Source organism: Lepidochelys olivacea (assembly GCF_965140295.1).
Source record: "Lepidochelys olivacea isolate rLepOli2 genome assembly, chromosome: 17".
Classification (NCBI taxonomy): domain Eukaryota; kingdom Metazoa; phylum Chordata; order Testudines; family Cheloniidae; genus Lepidochelys; species Lepidochelys olivacea.
The window spans coordinates 16,036,896-16,061,114 of NC_140427.1; the positions used below are offsets into that span (position 1 = coordinate 16,036,896).

General features: G+C 45.3%; 1 protein-coding gene across 2 annotated transcripts in view; it reads left to right on the forward strand.

The window, feature by feature from the left end:
• Positions 1-24,219, forward strand: part of CASTOR2 (cytosolic arginine sensor for mTORC1 subunit 2) — a 158,718-nt gene that overhangs the window by 127,801 nt on the left and 6,698 nt on the right. For both annotated transcript variants that reach the window (XM_084651101.1, XM_084651102.1), the window contains exons 3-8: positions 12,466-12,659; positions 13,141-13,273; positions 16,692-16,815; positions 17,351-17,461; positions 19,717-19,799; positions 23,490-23,584. In XM_084651101.1, coding sequence (XP_084507227.1) covers positions 12,466-12,659; positions 13,141-13,273; positions 16,692-16,815; positions 17,351-17,461; positions 19,717-19,799; positions 23,490-23,584 — 740 coding nt within the window. The remainder of the gene's footprint in view (positions 1-12,465; positions 12,660-13,140; positions 13,274-16,691; positions 16,816-17,350; positions 17,462-19,716; positions 19,800-23,489; positions 23,585-24,219) is intronic.

Genomic DNA, 24,219 nt, shown 5'->3' on the forward strand with positions numbered 1-24,219 from the left:
TGTCCTACCAGGGGAAAGGTGATCTCTTAAGTAACCAGGGCCCCCAAACCTTTACAGTTTTACAGGCCAAACCCAGCCATTTAAAGTTCTCTGGGAAATCAGTTGTCAGGCAGTCCGGATCATGGAGCATCGGTATGTTGCACTCCCTATGCGAGATCCATGCAGTTCGTACTAGCTGCAATTTCTAAAATGGTTTAAAGGTTCATCTCCATGGGGAGCATGCTGTAGGAATCTGACCCGAGGTGACACAGGCCAAGATTTTCTAGCAGTAAGGGCCTGCCCCTGCTAGAAAATAGCAAATTGTTAAAATCACTCTTAGCAGCCCCCGGTATGTAGATGTACAGAAGCAGCTGGGGATCCAGCAAGAGATTCGGGTTGCCTTGCTGCGTAATGAATGGTGGGCAGACATTCCCAGTCAAGGATGTGGATTGTTGTCTCCTCCATTTCTTCTGGGTTGTTTTTACTGTTATAAGCAATATCTCTGTCTCCTCTGGATTAAGACAGCCAGCTCTCTCTCAGCCATGTCCCATTCTCCATTAGACACCAGGAAAGTCATGCCACTGCACATTGTAAGAGATGGAAACCTAGAACTGGGCATCCTCATTATACTGAAGGATATCCACATTTCAGACCAGGTCTGCTCGCTAGTAGCCCCCTGTGCACACTGAACAGGAAGGGCAGCATCAGAATTTTATGGACCCCCTACACAAGAGAGCCCTCCATCAACTGCCCAATGCTATCGTCAGGGATCTCCCAGGAAGAAAAGAAAAGAGCAGTTCCATTATTATTGATTATTTTGGTATTACAGTCCAATCACAGACCTGACCCCATTATTCTAGGCATTGTACAAACACAGAACAAAAAGATCACCCCTTCTCCGAGGAGCTTACGGTCTAAGCAGAAATCCATGGGCTGCTGCTTACGTCCCTCAGTAGTCAATAATATTGAGAGGAGGTGAAAGAACCCGATCTTCCTCCATTGCTGTAAAGAGGTCATCATCCAGTGGAGCTGCTGCTTGACAATGTGAAAGGTTATTTATAAAAGTTGATATTGGCCAATAACAGTTAGTTCTTCTTCGAGTGCTTGCTCATGTCCGTTCCAAGTAGGTGTGTGCGCACCGCATGCTGTCGTCAGAAGGTTTTTCCCCTAGCAGTACTTGCTGGGTTGGCTGTGGAGTCCCCTGGAGTCACGCCTTCTTGGCGGTGTATATAGGTCCCTGCCGACCCGCCACCTCTTCAGTTCCTTCTTACCGCCTGTGACGGTCGTTGGAGCTGCTGTTTCTCTCCCTTGCTACGGCAAGTGATCCCCTAGTGGATTTTTCCTATTTGAACCTGTAAATAGTTTTTACTTAATTGGTTAGTGTTTCAGTATTTTATAGTTAGTTAGATACATTTCTGTTGCTGTTTTCCCCCACCACGATCTGTTCCTCCCGGGGACCAGGGCATGCCTTCATCTCAAGGCTTCAAACCATGTGGTTCCTGCCAGAAGCCTATGCCCAGGGGAGACCCTCACGACTCCTGCTTAAAGTGCTTCGGAGAAGCCCACCAGACTGACAAGTGTAAAATCTGTAGAGGCTTCTGCCCAAGAACCAAGAAGGAGAGGGACTTTAGGTTAAAACTTCTCCTCATGGAGTCAGCTCTCTGTCCCCAGCCGGCACAGCCCATGTCAGGCCCAAAGCCCAGCACTTCAGTGCAGTGCACACTGGCCTCAGTAAGGGAGGCTGCGGCGCCAACAAAGGACTCGGAGTCTAGAGACCCGCGGCATCGCCACTCTCCGGCACTGAAGACGAGCTCTGCGGCTCCCTGGCACTGCTCTCGCTCTCCGGTGCTGCATAAGAAGCAGAAGAGAGCCGAGAGGGGGCATTCGCCCACAGTTAGAGCAGTGGAGTCCGAATGTGCCCATGGAGTGTGTCCTGTTCCGGGACACCCAGCCCCTGCTCCGGCAAAACTGGCACCCTTGACTCTGGCCTAGCAGGGAAGTCTGTCGAGTCCGCTCCTGTTGGACTCCCCTGCGCAGGAGAGCCGGATGGGGGAGCTGGGTCTTCCATCCACCCCGGACACATTTGTGGCCTTTGGATCCTGTAGCAGCAGCATCCAGGTTAAAAAGCGGCCCCTGTATAGTTCCTTTATTTGGGATAGGGTTTTCAGTTTGTTTTGTTAGTTTGTTTTTCATACCTCTGAAAGAGCTGGAGAGTTTATAGTGGGTAAAAGTTGTTGGTGGTTCTCTCCAGTCCCAGCGACGTGCCAGACACATTGGTTCGCTGGAACCAGTCCAAATTCCTGTTGGCGCCTTTAATTGGGAAACAGGGACTGGGATGAACAGGAGACTCCAGAGCTGTAAATAGGTCAAGTGGCCACATGGCACCATCTCTGCTCTCTACGAATGCACCCAAGGACGTGGCGTTGACCAGAGAGAGCCATTTTAAGAAGCTTTTCCTCCCCCTGCCCGCCAAGCCTAAATATATTGCCACCTCTGCTTCCACTAATCAAACCATTAGTAAAAACTTTCCGCGGAGGAGTCTGTGTTTTCACCAGGCTGCCTGCCATGCATCCACTTAAACTGAGAGGACCTCTGCTGGAAAGGAGGAAATCGGCTGGAAAATGGAAGCTGGATAAACCAAAGAGAAGCAGACTGCAGCACTGTTGGTGCAGAGAGAAGCTGTGCTCCTCCTAGAGGTGCTGAGATGAAATGTCTTACACCACACACAAAAATGTTGTGTACTAGAAATAGTCCAGGGAATGACTGCCGCCTCCTGTTTTGTAACACTTCCAGCGCCTCAAACAGTCATACCCAGGAAGCTGGGACTGCTCCTGACCTTACACTTCCTACTGGCAGAGGGTGGAATAAGTAAGCAAACACGAAGTACACTGGAGCGTATTGTTCTAGCTTCCCAGGGAAAATGTATTCTAGTTCTTTACCCGGTCCTTTTATCATTACCTCTCTAGATATCTCTGGTTAACTGCAGCTTCTGTATTAGTGATCGTATTGTACATTATGTTTGGTAGAGTTCATCAGAAAATAGAAAGTATTTTCCTGGAATAAATGTTCCATTTTATTTTCAAAATGCGGTTTAGTTGTTTCGAAAACCAAAAATTTGTACAGGAAAATGCCAAATTGCTTGTGCGGCCATTGAAACTTCAGCAAGTCACATTGTGCCCAATACAGTGTCTTCTAGCAACTCTCTAAGCTGCTGGTGGTTTTTGTTAACCGACTTGATAATGCCGGTTATGAGCCACTTCTCTCTGTTTGGCATCACGGCCGAGTGAAATGTTCTGATTGATCAAAGTGCCTTGGACTTAGCTTTCTTAGTCTCCTAGTTTTTATGAAATAAAGGTTGGACTACCGAGTTTCTGATTCACTCAAGGGAAGGGTGTAAACTCCCACATTTGTGAATAATCGCTCTTGCAGTCAGATGAAGTTAGTAACTTGGGCTCATGGTGTGAAATTCTCGTGTGTGTAATCTGTAGATCCACATGAATGGTATGAAATGCAAACCTGTTATTAGACGGAATGTTGTTTGAATCAGACTGTCACTAAATCATGAGACTATTAAACTGGATATAGTTATTGGCTTTAATGTAGCCCCTCAAATAGCTTTTTCGGACGAGTTAATCCTTGGTGTAAGAGAGCCTGAAACAGCATTTGGGGATCTTCAGACAAATTTCACTTGAAAAATGTGCTGAATGCACCACAGACCACTAAAAATACAGACGTGGTTGTTCCTTATTGTCACAGGCCAAGACGTGAGTGGTCAGGCCTAGTGGCAGTCAGTCAGAGCCAGAGTCAGGAACCAGGAGGAGGCCTGGGACAGAGTGAAGGCAGGGCTGGAGCACGGCTGGAGATGAGGCAGATGCCAGAGAGACTGCAGCTGCAGATGGGTGCGCTGAACAGCTGCGGGCTGAGTGCTACTGCTGGGCTTAAAAGCAGTCCTGGCAATGCTGCTTAGCCAATTAGGGGTTTCAGCTGTGGTTAGCTAGCTGATCCCAGGTCTAGCTGCAGGCTGCCATTCCTGACACTGATTATATGTATTATGGTAGCACCTAGGAGCCACAGGAATGGACCCGGACTGCATTGTGTTATGCCCTGCGCAAGCACAGTTCCAAGAAACGGCCCCTGCCCCAAGGAACTTAGGAAGGGAGGTGGCTGGTCATTTCTCACTTGTGTTTTTCCTTCATTTAAAGGTAACAAATCTTTCCACCTCTTACGGGCTGACAGTCATGTGTTTATTACACTCCATCTTCTCCATCTCTGATGCAAAGTTATAGAACTTTCCTTCCTGGTCTCATTATAACAACCAAAACCCACATCTCCCAAGGAAAACATTAGGAGAGTGAAGCGCATATTTTAGGTGCGGCTGGTGGTACCGCCTATTAGAAAGGTTGCCAGACGTTTCCCATTGTAAGACCCTGTTTCGGTTGCTTACAACTTTGTCAGACCTGTACAGTCAGGGCTGAAATTTTCCATGCTAGACGTTTGAACTAGGGGTGGGGGTAAAATTTCAGTCAAAATGGTTCAGCCATTTCTGAGAACAGGCTAAGGGAAAAATATGTTGTTTTCCCCATGTTAAAAAATTCTAGCAACCATTGAAAAACAAACCATCCAACCCTCTGGTGCCCCCACGTTCAGGAGAAGGAGTGGCCTTTACATCAGGAATGTGGCATTTCCTAACTTTTGAGTGTTTGACTTTGCAATCTTAATAATGTTCTTTTTAACATATCTATGTGTGTGTGTTCAAGTGTGCAATAATATCTAAATATGTTGAGAATTAAGATTTCACTGCTTGTTGGGGAAGGGCGGAGTTGGAATGAAAATTTCAATTTTCTGTGCTACTTTAAAAAGAAAAAAGAAAAGGACTGTTAGTCTCTAAGGTACCACAAGTACTCCTTTTCTTTTTGCGAATACAGACTAACACAGCTGCTACTCTGAAACCTTTAAAAAGAAAGTATTTAAAGCACAGTGGCACTCATTTAAAGTTGTTATGGTGTTAAGGGGTGTGGTGCCAGGAATAAAAGTGGAAGATGTAAAGAGATAGGGGAGTGTCTGTGTCCTTCAGTGCACAAACACATATTATATAAAACTGAAATGTACATTCCACCAGGACCCCTGAAAAACCTATAGTCTCATTTGCAAACAGCGCTGGTTCTAACACGTGCTTTCTCTCTAAGTAATGCTTTAAAAATTCCTGATGAGCCACTGGGTGAGATATAACCACTGACCTGCCAAGTGTAGCCTGTGTATGACTATATGCCTTTATGGTCCCGTTTGTGAAACTGGAGTGCCCACCGCTGTGCAGAAATGTGATTCCTAGGACTGTCTTGCTTGAACAGCAAAAGGGGCCTTTCACACCATTACTTTCATGGCTCGCACTCGAGATGCCATCTCCTAGAATTGATGGTGATGCATGCTGTCTTGACTGTTGCCATTAGAAGAGAAGCGAGAGTGACAGATGACCAAATAGCCAGAATTAATTTTTGTGGTTAGCTTTAATGGAAAAAAATTGCAGAACCTGCCAGGTTGTGTAAGAATTGATGCATAGCAGTGGAATACAGAAATCTTTTCCAAGAACAAGGCACTGATGAAATCAGAATTAGAGCAGGACTGACAGGGGATAAGGAGATTTTTAGTTGATCAAAGTCGTTGAGGGTTTTTTGTTTTCCTTCTTCTTTCCTTCATGCACTGACACGTTCATTCTTTGGATATAATCATTTTGTTTTCTAGCCCTAGACCAAATTAAGTCCTTTTATCCATTTGAGCTATTGTGTTTGGGTAAAAAGAAAAGGAGTACTAGTGGCACCTTAGAGACTAACCAATTTATTTGAGCATAAGCTTTTGTGAGCTACAACTCACTCCATCAGATGCATAGTCACTCACTGGAGGAGCTAAATATGGCACTCAACTCAAACTGAAGCCAGGAACTTTTCTGCCTAGCAACCAATTTGCATCACGTTGGTGCCTGGTGCCAACTGTGTTCGTGTATAGTTTGTCTGGCAAGTAAAATGTCTTTGGTGACCAATTATTAAGCTAGAGGCAAGTGGACATTAAAAATAAAGACTGGAGGAGAGCTTTGCATCCCCCAAAAGGTTACTGTGTGAACTGTAAAATCCTTGAGGTACTTAATCCTCTGTTAGAAATTTCACAGCTGCCTCTGTGGGATCCCTGTGAGGAAACTGGCCGATGGGATGATTTTGCTTTTCTTTCCCTGCTTTTCTCTCTGTGCTACACTACATCATCCAGGAATAGCAGTTTCCTGAATGGTAAAGGCTAGCTCAGAGTCCCAGCTGTGAACGTCCTTCTATGTACAGTATAGAAGCATTTCTTCACTTCCCTTGCCCCGTAAAACCTTTTGCATCCCTTTTCTGGCAGGGGGAGAAGAAAGCTGCTTCATTTCCTAGGTCAAAGTAGTAATTGTTTTTTTCCCTCCTGTTGTGCATTCTTCCCAATTGTACCACGTTGCAACATCCAGCAACCTAACAGGCCTTTCTCAATATAGGTCTTATCCAACACCCATTGAAGCCAATAGAAAGACTGCTGGGTGCTGAATCAGGCCTTAGAACCAAAGATAATCCCTCACTTCATTATGAGCCAGGATTTAAAACTGCAGAAGGATGAAAATCTTTTTTTTTTTTTAAGAGCCATTTTATTGACATCTTCAAAAAAAAATTGTGCTTTCAATTAAAATCCATGGGCGTGGTCCACATTTTGTGTCTTGCAATTATTAAAGCTTTTCTTAAAGCTCCAGCTACAGGAGTTACAACGTTGCATGAGAATCTCAGCATTCGTGGTTTAAAAAGTAGGTTTCTAGCCCTTCTAATTGCAGAGGGAAGCTTGAAAACATGGTGCAATGGTGCCCTAAAGGCTCAAAAAACAGAAGGCATTTAAAAAGGACACAAAATTTGTTTTAAAAAACTGATGATTTTGGAGGGCCAGACTCATGATTTTTGAAGTTTTAGAGTCAGCAGTACTGCAAATACACATTCATCCATAGAATGAGGAATCAGTTGAGCAGTCATTTACTATTGGGTAATATCATATAACATATGCAGTTCATCGCTGTAATAAAAAGTATTCATACACTGAATTAAGATTGGACTCTCCCTGCTTGTGCTTATGAGATGAGCCAATGTATTAACCAAATAAACAATTTATAAAATAAACAAAGCATCTGTGCTTCTCTCCCTTCATCAGTACAAATCTGTCACACGTGTACATTTTCATCAGTAACTAAACATGAGTCCTTAAATGGGTATCTAATTGAAGAAAGATTGAAACCAATGTCGTATAAAACAGCCCACAATTTACCCTTTCTAACAAAGGGAACGTTTTCCTATGTGGCTGTACCCAAAACAGCACTCATCCAATTTTCTGTGTAAGTAGATATGCACAAAACTAGTTATTTTCCAACGACACTGTGGGCCCTTAATTGTAACCCTTTTGTAGAATGTTTGGAACAATGTACATCTTAAAGATAGGAAGAAAAATGGATGCATTATTATATTGTTCCACTTTCTAATTATATTTTGTATGTGTACTGTGGCTTTGCTGGAGGGACAGTAGTGTACAGGTGTTTTCCAAACATTAAGTAAGCCTTGCACTTTCTCTTCGGGGTAGGCAACAATTTATTATGCCTATTTTCCATGATGGGGGGCTGGGAATTAAAGTACAGAAAGATTGACTTGGTCACAAAGGCCAAGGTCACAAAGGAACTCCATGACAGTGTTAGGAAGAACTTTGGTGTCTGTGTCATGAACTGCAATAACTTATTTCCTGCCAATGAATTCTCTAAAGTAATTGTCATGGTTGTCTGAAGTTGTCCCAAACATATTTCAGAAGAGTATCATTCCATCTATGAATAAGTGCTACAAGAAGAATTAATTTTCACTCATGCTTCTGTGCCAGTCCATCAAAGTTGGTGGTAAATTATTCATTTTTTGTCTCTGTGTGGCCAACCTCTGGTGTTCCTATAGCATCCTGCTGAGGGGAAATCAGGTATTCTGTATTGAATCTGTCTGTACTCAGTGGCAGTTGCAGATTTCAGAAGATCTGGTGAGCGTTAGAGTAAAGAGACATAGGAGTCTGTTATACCAGAACAAAACATAGCTCCATCTAGTCCTATATCCTGACCACAACAGTGGGCCATAACTGGTGCTTCAAAGGGAGGTGGAAACTGGTGCTGAGTGTTCTGCTGAATGACCATGTGGGTGGTGAGTTCTTGAAAGCATATTATTTTCCACACCAGTTCACTTAACATGAATGAAAGTGATGACGTGAACCCTTTGGCTCATCCACGCGTGCCAACAGTGGGTTAGACAGTGAGGTTTGTTTAATGGGAACATGGGCCGCTGAACTGAAAGACTGCACCTTTCCCAGAAAGCGTGCCCTTTCCTGCAAACCATTACACTACACAAACCTCCTCACACAATTCAAACCAGATCTGAACCTTATTGGGAGCTTCATTTAAAAAACATCCACCCACTCCCAAACTTTTCTAAAAATTACTGATAATTGTCACATTCCTTACTCATCCTTGTTCCGGTTGGTAATGGTAAGGTCATTGTTTTGATTAGAAGTGGGAACCATGGGACATCTGGTCGGAGCAAGGGAAATATGATTATGAAATTTCCATGCCAGTTCTGCGAACTTGGAGGTAGCATCTGAATTCCTAGGTGTTTTTCCTGTCTGCGCTTGCCAGGCATTCACTAGTGAGATGATGGTGCTCAGCTCTATGCAAAGCTTTGCAGGTCACCATTTGGGGTTTCTCCGTTCTTGTTCCTGTGCGGGGAGAGGCATTTGTAGGTATGGTTGGTTGCTGACTTTCCACTGGTGGTGAAACACCAGCACTGCTTACTTTCCTTTTCATTTCTTAGACTCAATGAGGCAGAATAAGCTATGTTAATGTTGCATTTGATATTTCCAGCACTCTTTGGACCTCACACATTTTACAGTTCTTTGGGCAAGGCACTTCTCCTGTCTCCCCTTCCCCCCTGCCGTCCCGTCCCCACCCCGGGTCTTATTTGATGCTATTTAGAAGACATTGTCAAGCCTCCCATCCGTTTGTTTCATTCAAACTGGGGTTGCACTTTTACCTCTGGCTGCCTATTGGAAACAGTGTCCAGCAGTGGTAATTTAGTCACTTTCCATACTCATTTTTTAAATGTTAATTCAATTACGAGATGCAGGTTACCTGGGCAAAGAAAATGACTATAAGGCATGCTTCACAGGGTTTGTTAAACCCAATTAAACTAACATAATAAACACTTCACAGTCATTACAAACATAAATGGCAATTGGGCCTTTTTCACCCTTGAGGAAAAGGTTGTTGGGGGATAAAAAGATGGGTCTTCCCCACTGCAGCTCTCTGGTTCACCTTCCCTGGCTACTTGCAATATGCTTTTCAGATTCATTTCACAGAACTCAAAGCTCTCCAATCCACAGAGCTTAGGGCCAAAAGGGACCACCAGATTCTCTAGTGTGATCCCCTGTATATCACAGACCACAAGCGCCACTCAGCACCTGCACGTAAAACCCAGCAACTGAAATTAGACCAACGTGTTACAGCCTCAGGGATCCCAGTCCCAGAGCATGTGTCTGGCCTGGCTCAGCTCTGTCCCAGCAAGCCTCTGAGCCGGTCAGTGCGAGATGCGTGGCATGGTTGCTTTTTGGACCAAGTGTTTGCATAGTACTGGAGACTTTGGGAAAGAGGTGACTTTTCCATGGCTTAGTGAGATCCAGGGGGACGATGCTGCTTTAATGGCTTGGTGATGTCGGAGCAGAGCTGTGAATATGCATGACATGCAGGTGGCCTTAGTGTGAGCTTGTCTGCTTTGCGCTGCCAAGAGGTAAATACATGTCCTAGAAGGAGCGCTTTGTATCTGGAGAGAGGAGCTGGGTTGGGAATAGAGGAAGAAAATGCATCAGGGGCTTATTCAATCAGCCTGGGTAATTTTGGGACCTGGTTTCTACCTGTCTATTGATGTAGTGTTGGGGTTTGTTTTGCTCTGCTCTGTGATGCAACGTGCTGTCGGATCAGAAAACAAGCTTGGATACATGGCTGAAATAATTTCCCATATGCGGCTGGTGCTGGGGTCTCAAAGGTGATTGATATGCCAACTTATCTAGCTTCCCTGGTGCCTAGTTTCGAGGCTGTGCAGCCAGCCTTAAAGACTGCTATCTCAGTAATTGGCCTATGAAGCTAAATAGCAAAACACAAGAGCAGAGCTCTCCGTGCCCTGTTTGTCCTTTCTTTGTTCAGGCTTGTTTTTTATGCTGCATACAATTGTGGCTGTTCATGGAAGCGAAGTTAACACAGTATGTGTCGATCAGCTAGTAAAGATTTGCGAAGTTCTCCCTTTCTTCTCACGGTGGTACTGTGTGTTAATTGTATTACAAAAAGAAAAGGAGTACTTGTGGCACCTTAGAGACTAACAAATTTATTTGAGCATAAGCTTTCGTGAGCTACAGCTCACTTCATCGGATGCATTCAGTGGCCGTTTTGTGCTAGGCGTGGTGCAAACACACAGTAAGAAACAGGCCCTGCCCCAAAAGCACATACAATCTGAAAAGAAAAGATGGACACTCAGTGGGATGGGATACCAAGGCATGGGGTGAAGGGACTTTCCAAGGTCACACTGCAAGGTCAGTAGCAGAGCTAGGAATAGTAGCGTTCCAGCCCTGTGCCCATATCCACTAGACAGTGCTGCCTCTCTCATGAGCGATTTGTCTTTGGAAGGTATCCAAATGAAATCCATGTTTCTGCATTTTGCCAAGGACACCATAAGAAGCCTGTGAGCCTTCCCTGCTACTGTTTCTAAAAATCCTGCCATTCACAGATCTGAAAATGTTGGCCAGCTGGGACTATGTCTGCTGGCCCTCTTATTTGTCGGCCATTGACAACAAAATTAATGCTTCTAAGAATTTCAAAGTAGCCTGAGAGATTTAATTGCTCAGTTCCCATTGAAATGAAGGGGAATGGAGTGTCCAAATCCCATAGGCATCTTTGAAAATCCTGCCTTCTACTTACGCATTCTGTATGGCTCTAGAGAACATGCTTGTATGCCTGTTGCTGTATCCTCTTCTCTTCATTTGCTTCACTCACATGTTACATCTTGTCTTAAATGAATACTGTAAGCTCTGTGGGGTAGGGCCTGTCTTTTACTTCATGTCTGTATGGCGCCTCGCACAGTAGGGCACTTGCTTCTTTTGGGGCATCTGGGTTCTGTTGTGATGCAAATAATCTGAATCCCACATACAAACACAACTCAGCTTTGGGTCCAGGTCTGAATGTTGCAGGTGCCCCTTTTATGCCTCTGACTGCTTGAACTGAAATCCTCAATCTGAGCATTCCAGGTCTGCGGAGAAGTTCAGAACTCAGTTGCTGAATCTTTCCTAGTCTGCTGAACTATTAAAGGATTCTGAAAATGAATGAATAAAAAAAAAACCTATTAATGGAAAAACATCACCATGAATTAAAAAACACTATTAAAGAATTTTTTAAAATGTAAAATCAGCAGACGAGAGGTAAATAAAAAGGAATAAATAGGAGAGTTCTGTGTCTGTCTTAGGTACTTATATGGCATCCATTACTGTAGTATCCGAGTGCCTCACAATCTTTAATGTATTTATCCTCACACCAACCCTATGAGGTAGGAGAGTGGTTTTCGGCCTGTGGTCTGTGGACCCCTGGGGTCTGCAGACTATGTCTAAGATTTCCAAGAGGTCCACATCTCTGTTCAAAATATTTTTAGGGGTCTGCAAATGAAAAAAGGTTGAAAACCACTGAGGTAGGGAAATGCAATTACCCCCATTTTACAGGTGATGATAATACCTGGTTCTTATGTAGCCCTTTTCATCAGTAGATCTCAGAGCACTTTACAAAGGAGGTCACTCTCATTATATCCCCATTTTACAGATTGAGAAATGGGACACAGGCAAGTGAAGTAACTTGGCCAGGTCACCCATTAGGCCAATGGCAGAGCTGGGAGTAGAACCCAGGTCTCCTGAGTCCCACTCTAGTGCTTTATCCACTAGGCTACACTGAGGTAGGAAAAAAAGCTAACTCACCTGCCCAGGAACACACAGGAAGTCTGCGATAGAACAGAGAGTTGGACCCAGATCTCCTAGTTTCTGGACTAGTATCCAAACCACTGGATCATCCTTCCCCTCTAGTTAGGGGTAGTTATGTATAGAAAGAACTCTAGATGGCTGCAGAAAAACAAGGGAAAGAGAAATTACCTGGAAGAGATCAGAGAGAGAACCCAGTAATATTATAGGGAATTGATGCCACCTTTTATGTTGTCGCATCAGTGCTGCATCCCACCAATGCTCTAGCATATGTCTTAGACTCGTAATAAACTTTCTCCACATCATTCCACATGGATTCAGAAATGGAAATGGATCTGGTGGTCACATAGTGACCTAGGTTTCTCTGGCGCTGAAATTTATGTCTGTTTTCTCTCCATCTCTTTTCAGAGCTCCCTTCATCAGAACACTTGAGTGTGGCAGATGCTACGTGGCTGGCTCTCAATGTGGTTTCAGGCAGAGGCAGCTTCTCCAGCTCCCAGCCCATCGGGGTGACCAAGATTGCCAAGTCAGTAATAGCGCCGCTGGCTGACCAAAACATTTCTGTATTCATGCTGTCCACCTATCAGACGGACTTCATCCTGGTAAGACCAAATAAGATGGCCAGGGCTGCTTGTGATTCCGTGTTCCCTAGCAAAATTTGCTGGAGTGGGGGCAGAGGAGAGGTTCCAACTACACCATTTTAAAAAAGAAAAAGGCAGGGGGGTGGGTAGCAAGCATTAAATACTTGAAGTAATGCTGCACTGGGGGTTCACCACTTTATTGCTGGCAACGTCCTTGGACACTTACAACCTGATGTGAATGCCACTGAAGTCGATAGGAATCTTTCTGTTGATTCCAGAATCAGGCCCACCGATAGTTGGACTGAGGCCACCAAATTCATTAACCCAACACCCGCTGAATTGCGACAACCTCCAGGCCTTGTTGTTCCAAGCGTGTGTTGTGTATATGTTTTCCCTATGGCTCAGCAATGCATAAGGACACCTGTGATCTGATCCATTGTCCAATTCAGACAGTGGGGAAGTGGGTGCATCGTCACACGCCCATCTCTGTCACTGTCCTCAGATACGTGAGCGGGACCTGCCCTTCGTGATGCATACGCTGGCTGCTGAGTTCACCATCCTCAGGGTCGTGAATGGGGAGACGGTGGCTGCTGACGACTTCGGGATAACGAATGGGTTTGTCAAGCCAAAATTGGGTAAGGACCTGCATGGGCCCTGCTGATCGGTGCTTTTGCAGAGGAGTCAACATTTAACCTACATTAAATGTTCCGTGTGCTTCATATACTAAATAGATTGGATATGAATTAGCAGATTCTCACCCTAAGAGATTATTCAAGCAGGCTGCAGATTCTGAAGGGATAAGCTACACTTGCTTTACAGCTTGAAATCCCCTGGTCTTTCATACAGTCTAGAAATCCCTTTCGCCTGCGTCCAGCACTTCCCCCAGTTCAGTCTTTGTTCCTCAGATGTTTCCAGGAGTCTTCTTGTGTGGGGAATGAAGAACAACAGATGATGTCACTCCCTGCTTTATATAGCTTTAGCATATGGCAGGAACCCCTTGTTTTAAAACTTGGTTCCCAAAAATACTGACATCCCAAGATGGAGTCCAGAGATATGTGGCCTGGTCATAGGACCTTGCATACCTTGCTGAGTCATAGCAGCCATTACTAACTGGCTGTCTAGAACTTCCTGGGAAAGTTAGGTTCTTCCAGGGTCATTGTCTTTGCTGATGGGCCATCAGCACTATCTGGTTTCTTCATTGTTGTACTAGAAGGGGTAATTGTGGGTGTCCCCCGGAGTAAGCATGATTGAAATACAGATACATCATCAATATTCCTAACTTTAGATACAAAAATGATACATGCATACAAATAGGATAATCATATTCTGCAAATCATAACTTTTCCAATGACCCCTCACATGACCCGTCTTGTGCAAAATGCATCCTAATTATGCCATAATTATATCATCATAGTGTCACTGTGGCGAATATGGGGTGCAGTGTCACACCATCTGTGTCCCCCAAAATGGCATTTTTCATTTTCATCATGACAATGTTTTAGTGTGGTCTCCTATTTTGTTGGGATTTGTGTTCCAAGGCCTGTGAATACTCATCAGTCAAATGCCATCTGCGCCCCTGTATTATGAAAGATCAGAGGAAAAACCTTTTTTTTAAAGTAGTTAAGGACATTGAGGTCAGTGGTAATTGGGACAAAAAACAACATGGTTTTACAAAAGGTAGATCATGCCAAACCAACCTGATCTTCTTTGAGAAGGTAACAGATTTTTTAGACAAAGGAAACGCAGTGGATCCAGTTTACCTCGGTTTCAGTAAGGCATTTGATACGGTTCCACATGGGGAATTATTGGCTAAATTGGAAAAGATGGGGATCAGTATGAAAATTGAAAGGTGCATAAGGAACTGGTTAAATGGGAGATTACAGTGGGTCATACTGAAAGGTAAACTATCAGGCTGGTGGGAGGTTACTAGTGGAGTTCCTCAGGGATTGGTTTTGGGACCAATCTTATTTAATCTTTTTATTACTGACCTTGGCACAAAAAGTGGGAGTGTGTTAATATAGTTTGCGGATGACACAAAGCTAATACAGAGAAGGACCGGGATATCATACAAGAAGATCTGGATGACCTTGTAAACTGGAGTAATAGTAATAGGATGAAATTTAATAGTGAGAAGTGTAAGGTTATGCATTTAGGGATTAATTCCAAGAATTTTTGTTATAAGCTGGGGATGCATCAGTTGGAAGTAACAGAGGAGGAGAAGGACCTCGGAGTATTGGTTGATCACAGGATGACTATGAGCCGCCAATGAGATATGGTCGTGAAAAAAACTAATGTGGTCTTGGGATGCATCAGGTGAGGTATTTCCAGTAGAGATAAGGAGGTGTTAGTACCTTTATACAAGGCACTGGTGAGACCTCATCTGGAATACTGTGTGTAGTTCTGGTCTCCCATGTTTAAGAAGGATGAATTCAAACTGGAATGGGTACAGAGAAGGGCTACTAGGATGATCCAAGGAATGGAAAACCTGTCTTATGAAAGTATCGGGGGGTATTATGAAAGGAAACTCAAGATATCCTGTTTTATGAAAGGAAACTCAAAGACCTTTGCTTGTTTAGCCTAACCAAAAGAAGGCTGAGGGGAGATATGATTGCTCTCTATAAATATATCCGAGGGATAAATACCAGAGAGGGAGAGGAATTATTTAAGCTCAGTACCAATGTGAACACAAGAACAAATGGATATAAACTGGCCATCAGGAAGTTTAGACTTGAAATTAGACTAAGGTTTCTAACTATGAGAGTGAAGTTCTGGAACAGCCTTCCAAGGGGAGCAGTGGGGGCAAAAGACATATCTGGCTTCAAGACTAAGCTTCATAAGTTTATGGAGAGGATGGTATGATGGGATAGCCTAATTTTGGCAATTAATTGATCTTTGATGATTAGCGGTAAATATGCCCAATGACCTGTGATAGACAAAGAATGACATTCTTTCCTGGGTGTCCGGCTGGTGAGTCTTGCTCACATGCTCAGGGTTTAGCTGATCGCCATATTTGGGGTCGGGAAAGAATTTTCCTCCAGGGCAGATTGGAAGAGGCCTGGGGTTTTCTCGCCTTCCTCTGTAGCATGGGGCACAGGTCACTTGCTGGAGGATTCTCTGCACCTTGAAGTTTTTAAACCATGATTTGAGGACTTCAGTAGTTCAGACATAGGTGAGAGGTTTGTTATAGGAGTGGGTGGGTGAGATTCTGTGGCCTGCGTTGTGCAGGAGGTCAGACTAGGTGATCATAATGGTCCCTTCTGACCTCAAAGTCTATGATTAAAGTCTAAGTTGCCATTACCTCTGCCTGCCTCTTACCTCATTTGAATCCATCTGATAGACTGTATATGCCTCAGGGCATATGCTGTCCCGGTGTCTCATACAAGGGGAAGCACTTACACAGGGCTTATGTAACCTGCGCCCACTCTGTGTGGTCTGGGCCACACAGCGAGATCAGTTAGCCAAGGGTCGTGATTCTGAGCAAATGAATGTTTATGATGTAGTGATAATATATCATCACCTAAATGGTCCCACAGCGCTAGAAAGCCTTCGCTACCCATCTTGCAATTTGAGATTCCTGTAACTGTCGAAATTCACACACCGGAAGTCCCCACTTGTTTCCAGTGTGCCCAGTGCTGAAGCATTTAGGCTCCATGTGTCAGTTAGGAGGAGAAGGTTAATATTCCAGAGGACTCTGTCCTTCTTCCCTGCTCCCTAACCCTGGTAACCGATTACTCTCAATGGCTGTCTTCCAAGAGGAATATTGCCAGGACCTTATTGCTGCCCCAATACTAGGGGATGCCTGACTGAAGAAAGCAGTTGTCTTTGGGCCTTAACTGTTACTCGGCTTACCCTGATTTCTAGAGGTAGTCAATGCAGCAGCCAAGGGCCTTCCACCAAGAAGACTGTGTCCTCCCTTTTCTGAGGCTCATCCCATTGACTGTACAAAGACTGGAAGTCTGGTCTATGGCACTGTGGATAACAGTATCTGAGGGGATGTGACCTTGATACCAACTTGGCTTTATACCTGTGTGTGTGTGTGTGTGTCTCTTTCAGTTCAGAGGCCTGTTATCCATCCTCTTTCAAGTCCAAGTAATATGTTCTGTGTCACCAGCCTGGATCCAGATACCCTTCCAACTGTTGCTACACTCCTAATGGATGTCATGTTTTACTCCAATGGGTACGTTTATATCAGGGACAGGGGCACACAGCACCATCTGTGCAAGCATGGACTGAGTGTGAACATACAAATATGCATCGCTCTCTTCAAGACTGGCAGGAATCCAGGGCTGGCGTTGTGCAATATAAAATGCATCATCTATAGTGTGGGCTTCTTGAGGGTTGCAACCGTTGGTTGAGATTTTTCAAAGGCCCATGGGAGATTAGGATGCCCAATTCCCATTAATGGATGCCTGCTTCCTATTTAGGTGGCTTTAAACATTAAAACCAGCAGGACTAACTCATGCCATGAGCTTGTGTGGGCATATTGCAGTGTAACAATATTGCATTGCTGCCACCTATTAACACCTGGCAAGCTAGGCTTGAAAGGCATCAGATTTCTCTGCCAAAAAGCGGGCCCATTCCAGGAAAAGTTGGACCTAAAAATAGAACCTTTCTTCTCAAAATGCATCTGATAAAATTAGCACATGTTTGTGGCAGGATTTCCAATACCCCCGCTGACTGGTGTTAATTCTGTTTTGTTTTCTTTTCTTCAGAGTAAAAGACACGGTGGTGGGCAGTGAAGACTCTGGACACATTCGCTTTTTCTCCTTCTCTCTCATTGAGGGTTACATCTCCTTGGTGATGGATGTACAGACACAGCAGAGGTGAGGCCCATGACTGACTTCAGCACAGGGCTCATCTGGACCCCAAAAGACCACAAGCAAAATTTTCAGAAGCACCTATGTGACTGAGGCTCCTAACTCCCATTTTCAAAAGTGGTGAAGGCACTTGGGAGCCTGAAAGTCAATGAGATTGAGGCTCTTAATTGCTGAAGTCACTTTTGAAAATGGGACTTAAGCTCTTAAGTCTCCTAGGTGCTTTGGAAAATGTTAGCCCATTGTTCACAGATTGAACCTGTGCAGACAAGAAAATCTCACGGAGTAGAATGCAGGCCGCTTTAAATGACACTGTCTTCTGACATCGCTTTCCCATGCAGTTAGTCAGTGCTGTGTCTCATTGTCATGGTAATGCACCACATCTTGCCAGTGCAGCAGCAGCTAATAACGCATTTGTCCAGCAAGCCCACAAGCTGACTTGAATAAAAATACTGTCCTGTAATATTTGTATTATTCTCCGTCTTCCAGTCCCAGATGAGAGCGCACAACTCCTTAAAGGGCTGAGGGGCTAAAGGCTGCACCAGATGTTGTATCCAGAAGCAGTCTGAAGTGTTGTTCATGACCTACAAGGCCGTGTATGATCTTCGTCATGACTGTCTTCGGGCCTGATTCTGCGGGGTGCTAGTTGCCTCCTGGGGAAGCTTCTTCAGCCTCCATTGACTAAAAGCCGTCTGTGCCTGGCAGGATCGAGCTCTGAAAGGGAGGAAGGATAGCTAGGGCACCAACTTGCGATTCTGGGGACCTGGGTGCAATTCCCTCCTCTGCCACAGACCTTCTGTGTGACTGTGGACAAGTCACTTCATCGCTCTGTGTCTAAGTTCCCCATCTGTAAACTGGCAATAATAGCACTTCCCTACCTCTCCAGGCATTGTGAGGATATAGATGTCTCATGGGGGCCATCTAAATACCTAAGATAGATCAAGGGCAGCTTCTCTCTCCATGTGGTTCCATGTGTCAGCTAGGGCCCTTGAACTAACAGTCCCCAGATTTGAGTATTTGGAAGCAGAATTTTTTCCAGAAAGCCCCTTCTGTGACTCCTCCCACATTTCTCTCTCTCACTCACACATGGCTTTCCCAATTCAGTCATATTTACAACAGAAAACCTGAAGCCAGCTTCATTTGCCTTGTTTTGCCACATCAGTTTTTTAATCCTGCTTCTCCTTGTCCATTTCAAGCTGGGCAGGGCTGTAGATAGGCTTGACAAAATTCCATATTTTTAAAATAATTTTGACAGGTAATATCAATGTTTATTTTTAAACATTTTTTTATTTGTATTGACTTAAATTTTCACAGATTGCACGCAGTTATGGGATTTAAGCATTTTTTTTATTGTTTTAAACTTTCACAGTTGCAAAAAGTGTCAGACAATAACTATTTAATGACAGTAGATGTTGAGGTTCAAAATGTTAAAAGCTTCATAATCTTTAAAACCCAAATTGTCAACATCATGTATCAAATAGTTTTATATCGGTTTGCATGTGTATGGTGAAATCGACATTTAGCAATAAAAGTTGAATCCTTCCAAGCCCAGTTATAGACCCGGAAGAGCCCTTCCATCATTTTGGTGCAAGGGGTGTTTAAGTTACTACTACAGTAAAAGCTCTTTATCTGACACTTCACCAACCGGAAAGCTCTATAAACCAGCCTTTCTGATCTTCACTGAAATACCAGTTTATAGTCCGGTTGGTGCAGGGCCAGCAGAGGGTTGGGGTGCAGGAGTGGATATTGAGTGCATGCTGTGGGAGAGAGTTTTGGTGCAGGAGGGGATGCTGGTGCTGGATCTTGGAGCCGCTCACCTCGGGTAGCTCCCCGCAAGCAGCAACCTGTCCCGGCTGCTCCTAGCCGGAGGCACAGCAGGTGGCTCTGAGCTCTGCCCCCACCCGCTCTTCCCAAGCGCTAGCTCCGCAGCTCCCATTGGCTGGGAACCGCAGCCAATGGGAGCTGCGAGGGTGGTGTCTGCGGGCGGAGGCAGCATGCAGAGCCACCTGCCGCACCTCTGCTTAGGAGCAGCCAGGACAGGTCACCACTTACAGAGAGCTGCCCAAAGTGAGCACCCCCCCCCCCAGATCTGACCTCCCACACCCCAACCCGCTGCCCCACACTCACTCCCTCCCTCACCCCAACCCCCTCCCTCTTAATTAACTGGCATTTTCACTTACCGGCACCTCCCATTGCCCCAACATGCCAGATAAAACAGCTTTTACTGTACTTTTAATTACAGTCTTTCACCTTTTTTTTTATAGATTTCCTAATAATTTGTTGTTTACAAGTGCATCTGGAGAACTCTGGAAGATGGTTCGGATTGGCGGGCAGCCACTTGGCTTTGGTATGTAAACAGTCGGAGAATCAATTAAGTGCAAATATAGCCACTCACACGTAGACATAGAGGAGGAGGAGAGGAAACAATTGCGTTGGCTAAGCCTGTTTTTTAGAGAGTCTTCAGCCTATTGTGGAGTTGAGAACAAGAGTCTGAAAACCAGTTCAGTTACAACTAAACTCAAGGATGAATGGTCTGATTTTCAAAAGGGCTGTGTATGCGGTATCTCTCATTGCCCCTCCGCCCTCTTTCCCCCCCCATACCCCTGATCAGATTTAATTACTGGACTATGGCGTTAGCTACATTTAGGCCCCTGCTTTCAAAAATTTTGGCCCATGAGCTTTCATGTCCGTGTGAAACAGGAAAAGGCTAGGCTGGCTCAGTCCATTTTAGAAACCCGTCAGTGAGACCAGGAGACAGATATTACTCTGACTTCCATCAGCATAAATCCAGGGCAACTGCGTGGCTTCCGTGGATTTAGTACAAAGTCTTACAAGTTTGTGAGAGCAGAATTGTGGCCCTAAATTGTGGTCCTAAATTCCCTCATCCCATTGTGGTCCTAAATTCCCTCTTAGCTCATCCCATTTTAAAATCCGCATGGCTTTTACACAGTGTATCTGGCAGAAACCACGTGGAGAAAGTGCCCAAGCTTTTCAGAAGTGACCTGTCACTTTGGGTGAGTTGTCTAACTTGAGACCTTTTAAAGGGGCCTGCCTTTCAGAAAATGCTGAGCACCCGCCCTTTAAAAACCTTGGTCCTTTAAAAATGTCTCAAGTTGGGCACCCAGAGATGGAGGCACCCAAGATCACTAGTCACTTTTGAAAATTTTGGGCATTTGTTTAAATAACTGGCTTTTGGTGGTGGTAATGTCAGCTTAGAGCAAGTGTTCTTGGAGCTTAGGATCAAGTAAGAAGAGTCTCTCTGAGCTACTGGAAGTTAGCTTTGATGCAGCAGAGGCTTATCCTCGGATTTCAAGTGAGTAAGGTGCCCGGGCCACTAGGTCAGCATGAACACCAGTCACTGTGGCAGATCCAGGGTTCATGTGAGTAAGGCTAAGAGATGTCCAGCATTTAGTCCTTCTCAGATGCAGGTCAGATGGTGTATTATCTGCCGCTAATGAGGGAAGGAGGAACACAGAGGGAAGGGCCCATGAGGGAGCTTTGGAGGCTTCCTGCCTGAATCTCATTCGTGGTTTCTCATTAGACCCCTGAAAATACTTCTGAGTATTAGTGTTTTGTGCATACGTTTTTGGGATTTATATTGATCCAGTAGGAAAAAGAGGAGGTGTGGCAAATAACGCAGAATGTTGTCCCTGCTTATTGGACCTGATCCTGCAGCGCTTGCTCCCAAGAACAGTCCCATTTTCTACATGAGCTGAACAGGAGCATTTGAGCACAGGTGAACCCAATTCTGCAACCCTACTCGGCTCTGATTCCACACAGGAAGAAACCGGTTGGCTGAGATTGTGCTGTAGGTGTTTGTCAGATAGGCAATCACTCCGTAGGGTAGAAGAGACGGGTTCCAAGTTCCAATGTCCTTTTTGATCTAGTTTTGTTACCTTCCACTGACCTCAAAGCAAACATTCCTAAACCACTTCTGGCCTTTGGACCAAGGACTGGGGACAGGAGCTTTAGCGATGATGGTTATGGGTGGTTAAAGTGTTGACATGCCAAAATATTTCCTGGGCAAACCTCAGCCGTTCGCGACGCAAAGCGATGCCTGCAGTACAAGCTGTCGGGACAGGGCAGACTTTGCTAATGATAGACTAGCGTGTGATTCACAGCAGCCCTAACTGGTAAAGAGAGAGGATGAGAATTAGCACTCAAAAGTGGTTGGGTGCTCAGGCTTTCCCTTACTGAAGGGCTGGAGTCCCAGCTCCATTTACCATTTCTTGGAATGGCAGCTGGATACCAGGTGCTTCACTGTGTCTGTGGATCTGTCTATACTGAAGTCCTGGTGGGGGGCTGCAGCTAGGGCAGACGCACCTGAGCTACCTTTAATCTAACTAGCTCAGGTCCTGGAGCAGTGACACCCTGGCAGTGCATGGTTCAGTGTGGGCCATCCCTGCTAGCCATGGCTTCACTTCTCGATTCAAGCTAGCTCCGGTGCGTCTGCTTGAGCTGCAGTCGCGCCCTAGGATTGCAATTTAGACACACCGGCGGCCCTGGGTCAGTCAAAGGGCCTTGGCAGAGGAGACTAGGTATGTGCTGGGGCTGCTGTGTCACTCCCATTCTTATTCGTGCTACAAGAAGGTCACTGCCTTTTACTAGTGGGACGTGTGTCCTCTTGGAGCCCAGTTTATTTTCTCTTGCTTCAAGCATCTGCCGTCTCATTTGAGTTGTTAAACAGACCATAAATACTCCTCCAGGGGCGTGCTTTGTGCTACTGTGTGTGTTTGGGGGAGGAAAGAGCCTGCACATCGAAGCAAAGGGTATTCGTTTTTTTGCACATGCACAAAAACAAAAATACCCCACAACTACCTGATCAGGTCACTAATTACGAAGTTACAGGGAAGTCACTTGGAGAATAAAATCGGAAGGGAAATAGCATGTAAGAAATGATAAAACAGCCTAATCAATGGAAATGGATAGAATGAGAGAAGCAAAGGGCCATTACAATAAAGAGACACCGACGTTCCTGCTTCAGCACAGTTGTCAAGCCGTTGTCTGGAGTGCTGCGGGCCTGCAGAGAGGTGACTGTTCACATGGGTCTGTGTCCTTCTCACTCCACCTGTTGAGTCTCATTAAAAGGAGCTGAAAAGAGGTTAAATACTTCCCTGATGTCACTTTTGCATGTAAGCAATTGTTGTAGATGCCACAGGTATGTTACATGATCACCAATGTGAATGGGCAATAGCCAGTGGGCAGGGAAGTCACGGCTGGATGATAGCCCATGGGCAGGGCAGGTATCCATGAGACAGCTTCTATATATTAAAGTGTGTTCCATGCTAAAAAGCTCCCTGCCTTTAACATGAGGAGTTGGTCATTCATTTTTCAGAGCTTGTCCCGTTAGCAGGGAGATACCCCTTCAGTATTAACATGGTATTTTGAATCGGCACAACATGTCCACAGTGTAATTCAGCAGCTGTCTGAATCCAGATTAAGTGAAAATACACAAAAGACAGTGGAATGAAATAGCCATGTTAGCGCAGAGTCTTAACCCAGATTCCTACAGGAAACCCTTGGATTCAAAGGCCAAGCAGTTGTAATTAAGCAGCTGTTTAGGGAATTGTGTATAGCTGTTGCATTATCCTCGGTATTTCTAATTCCTTTTCTCACTTTTAATCACCCTCAGGCAGTAGCACTGGAAGGACTGCAAAAGTGAGGGGACCAAGCAACCAAACTGGGCCAAATTTGAGTGGCATTGCGACCTCGCACATGGGGTCGCAACACCACTCACTCCCATTTGGCCTGCCGCTGCTCTTGTCATGCCACCCACCCTCCAGAGCCAAGAAGTGAGCTTGGGCCCCCATTTCTCTCCCCCCTCGTTGCCCTTCTGGCAAGTTCATGTTCTCAAAAGTTGGGGGGGCATGGCCCTTTGCTCCCACCACCCCTGTCTCCCGCACCTATGCCCCAGGCTTACTGCTGGTGGGTTTCTCAGTTTTTTTGGCATCATGACAGGAGCTAGTTAGATCTATGAGTGCTTTCCCATGGCGGAGCTCTGTTGGAAACATTATTTTTGTTCTTTGTCTTCCCCTAGATGAATGTGGAATTGTTGCTCAGATTTCTGAGCCTTTGGCTGCCTCCGACATCCCAGCCTACTACATCAGTACTTTTAAGTTCGATCACGCATTGGTAAGTATCTGAATAGCGGTGTGAGGAGGAGGGCGGCAGAGCTAGTCCTTTTTCCCCCCCATGAGAAAACAATCCTTGGCATTTCTCTTTACGACTGCTTGTTAGAGTGACTCGGGCCTGAGGTAGCCAAGTGCAGAGGGGCCAGAAACCTCTCTCGTCTGCTTGAGCGTGATCTTCCTGATGATTTTCATCTGCTGCTGAGTGACCATTTAATTCAAGTCCGTGCCAGAGGGGTGGGAGTGTGTGGGGTGGAGGACTGAGGGGTGCCTCATCGCTAGTCAACTTTCACCCTTCCGCCCTGCTGCACCCCTGTCTCTAAGACTTGGCTACCATGGCTGGTCAGCCGGGCACATCAGCAGCTTGAGGTCTGTCCACTGGCTGAGCCTGGCTGAGGCTGATGGGATACTGCTGAGATGGCTCATTCCAGGGAAAGGAGGAGGGAAGCCCAAGCTTATGTCCTGCGTATGCTGGCATAGTGCAGCCCCGCCAGCTGTGATTTTCTTTGTCTTGCTTATTGTGCGTGTGTCTTATTGCTTAGTCCACTCTTGAGACGGTCTCCTGCCACTGGAATCCTTTCCATCCACACTCTAACGCAAACCAATGGCCTTTGCCCTTCAGTACATTGCAATGGTGGC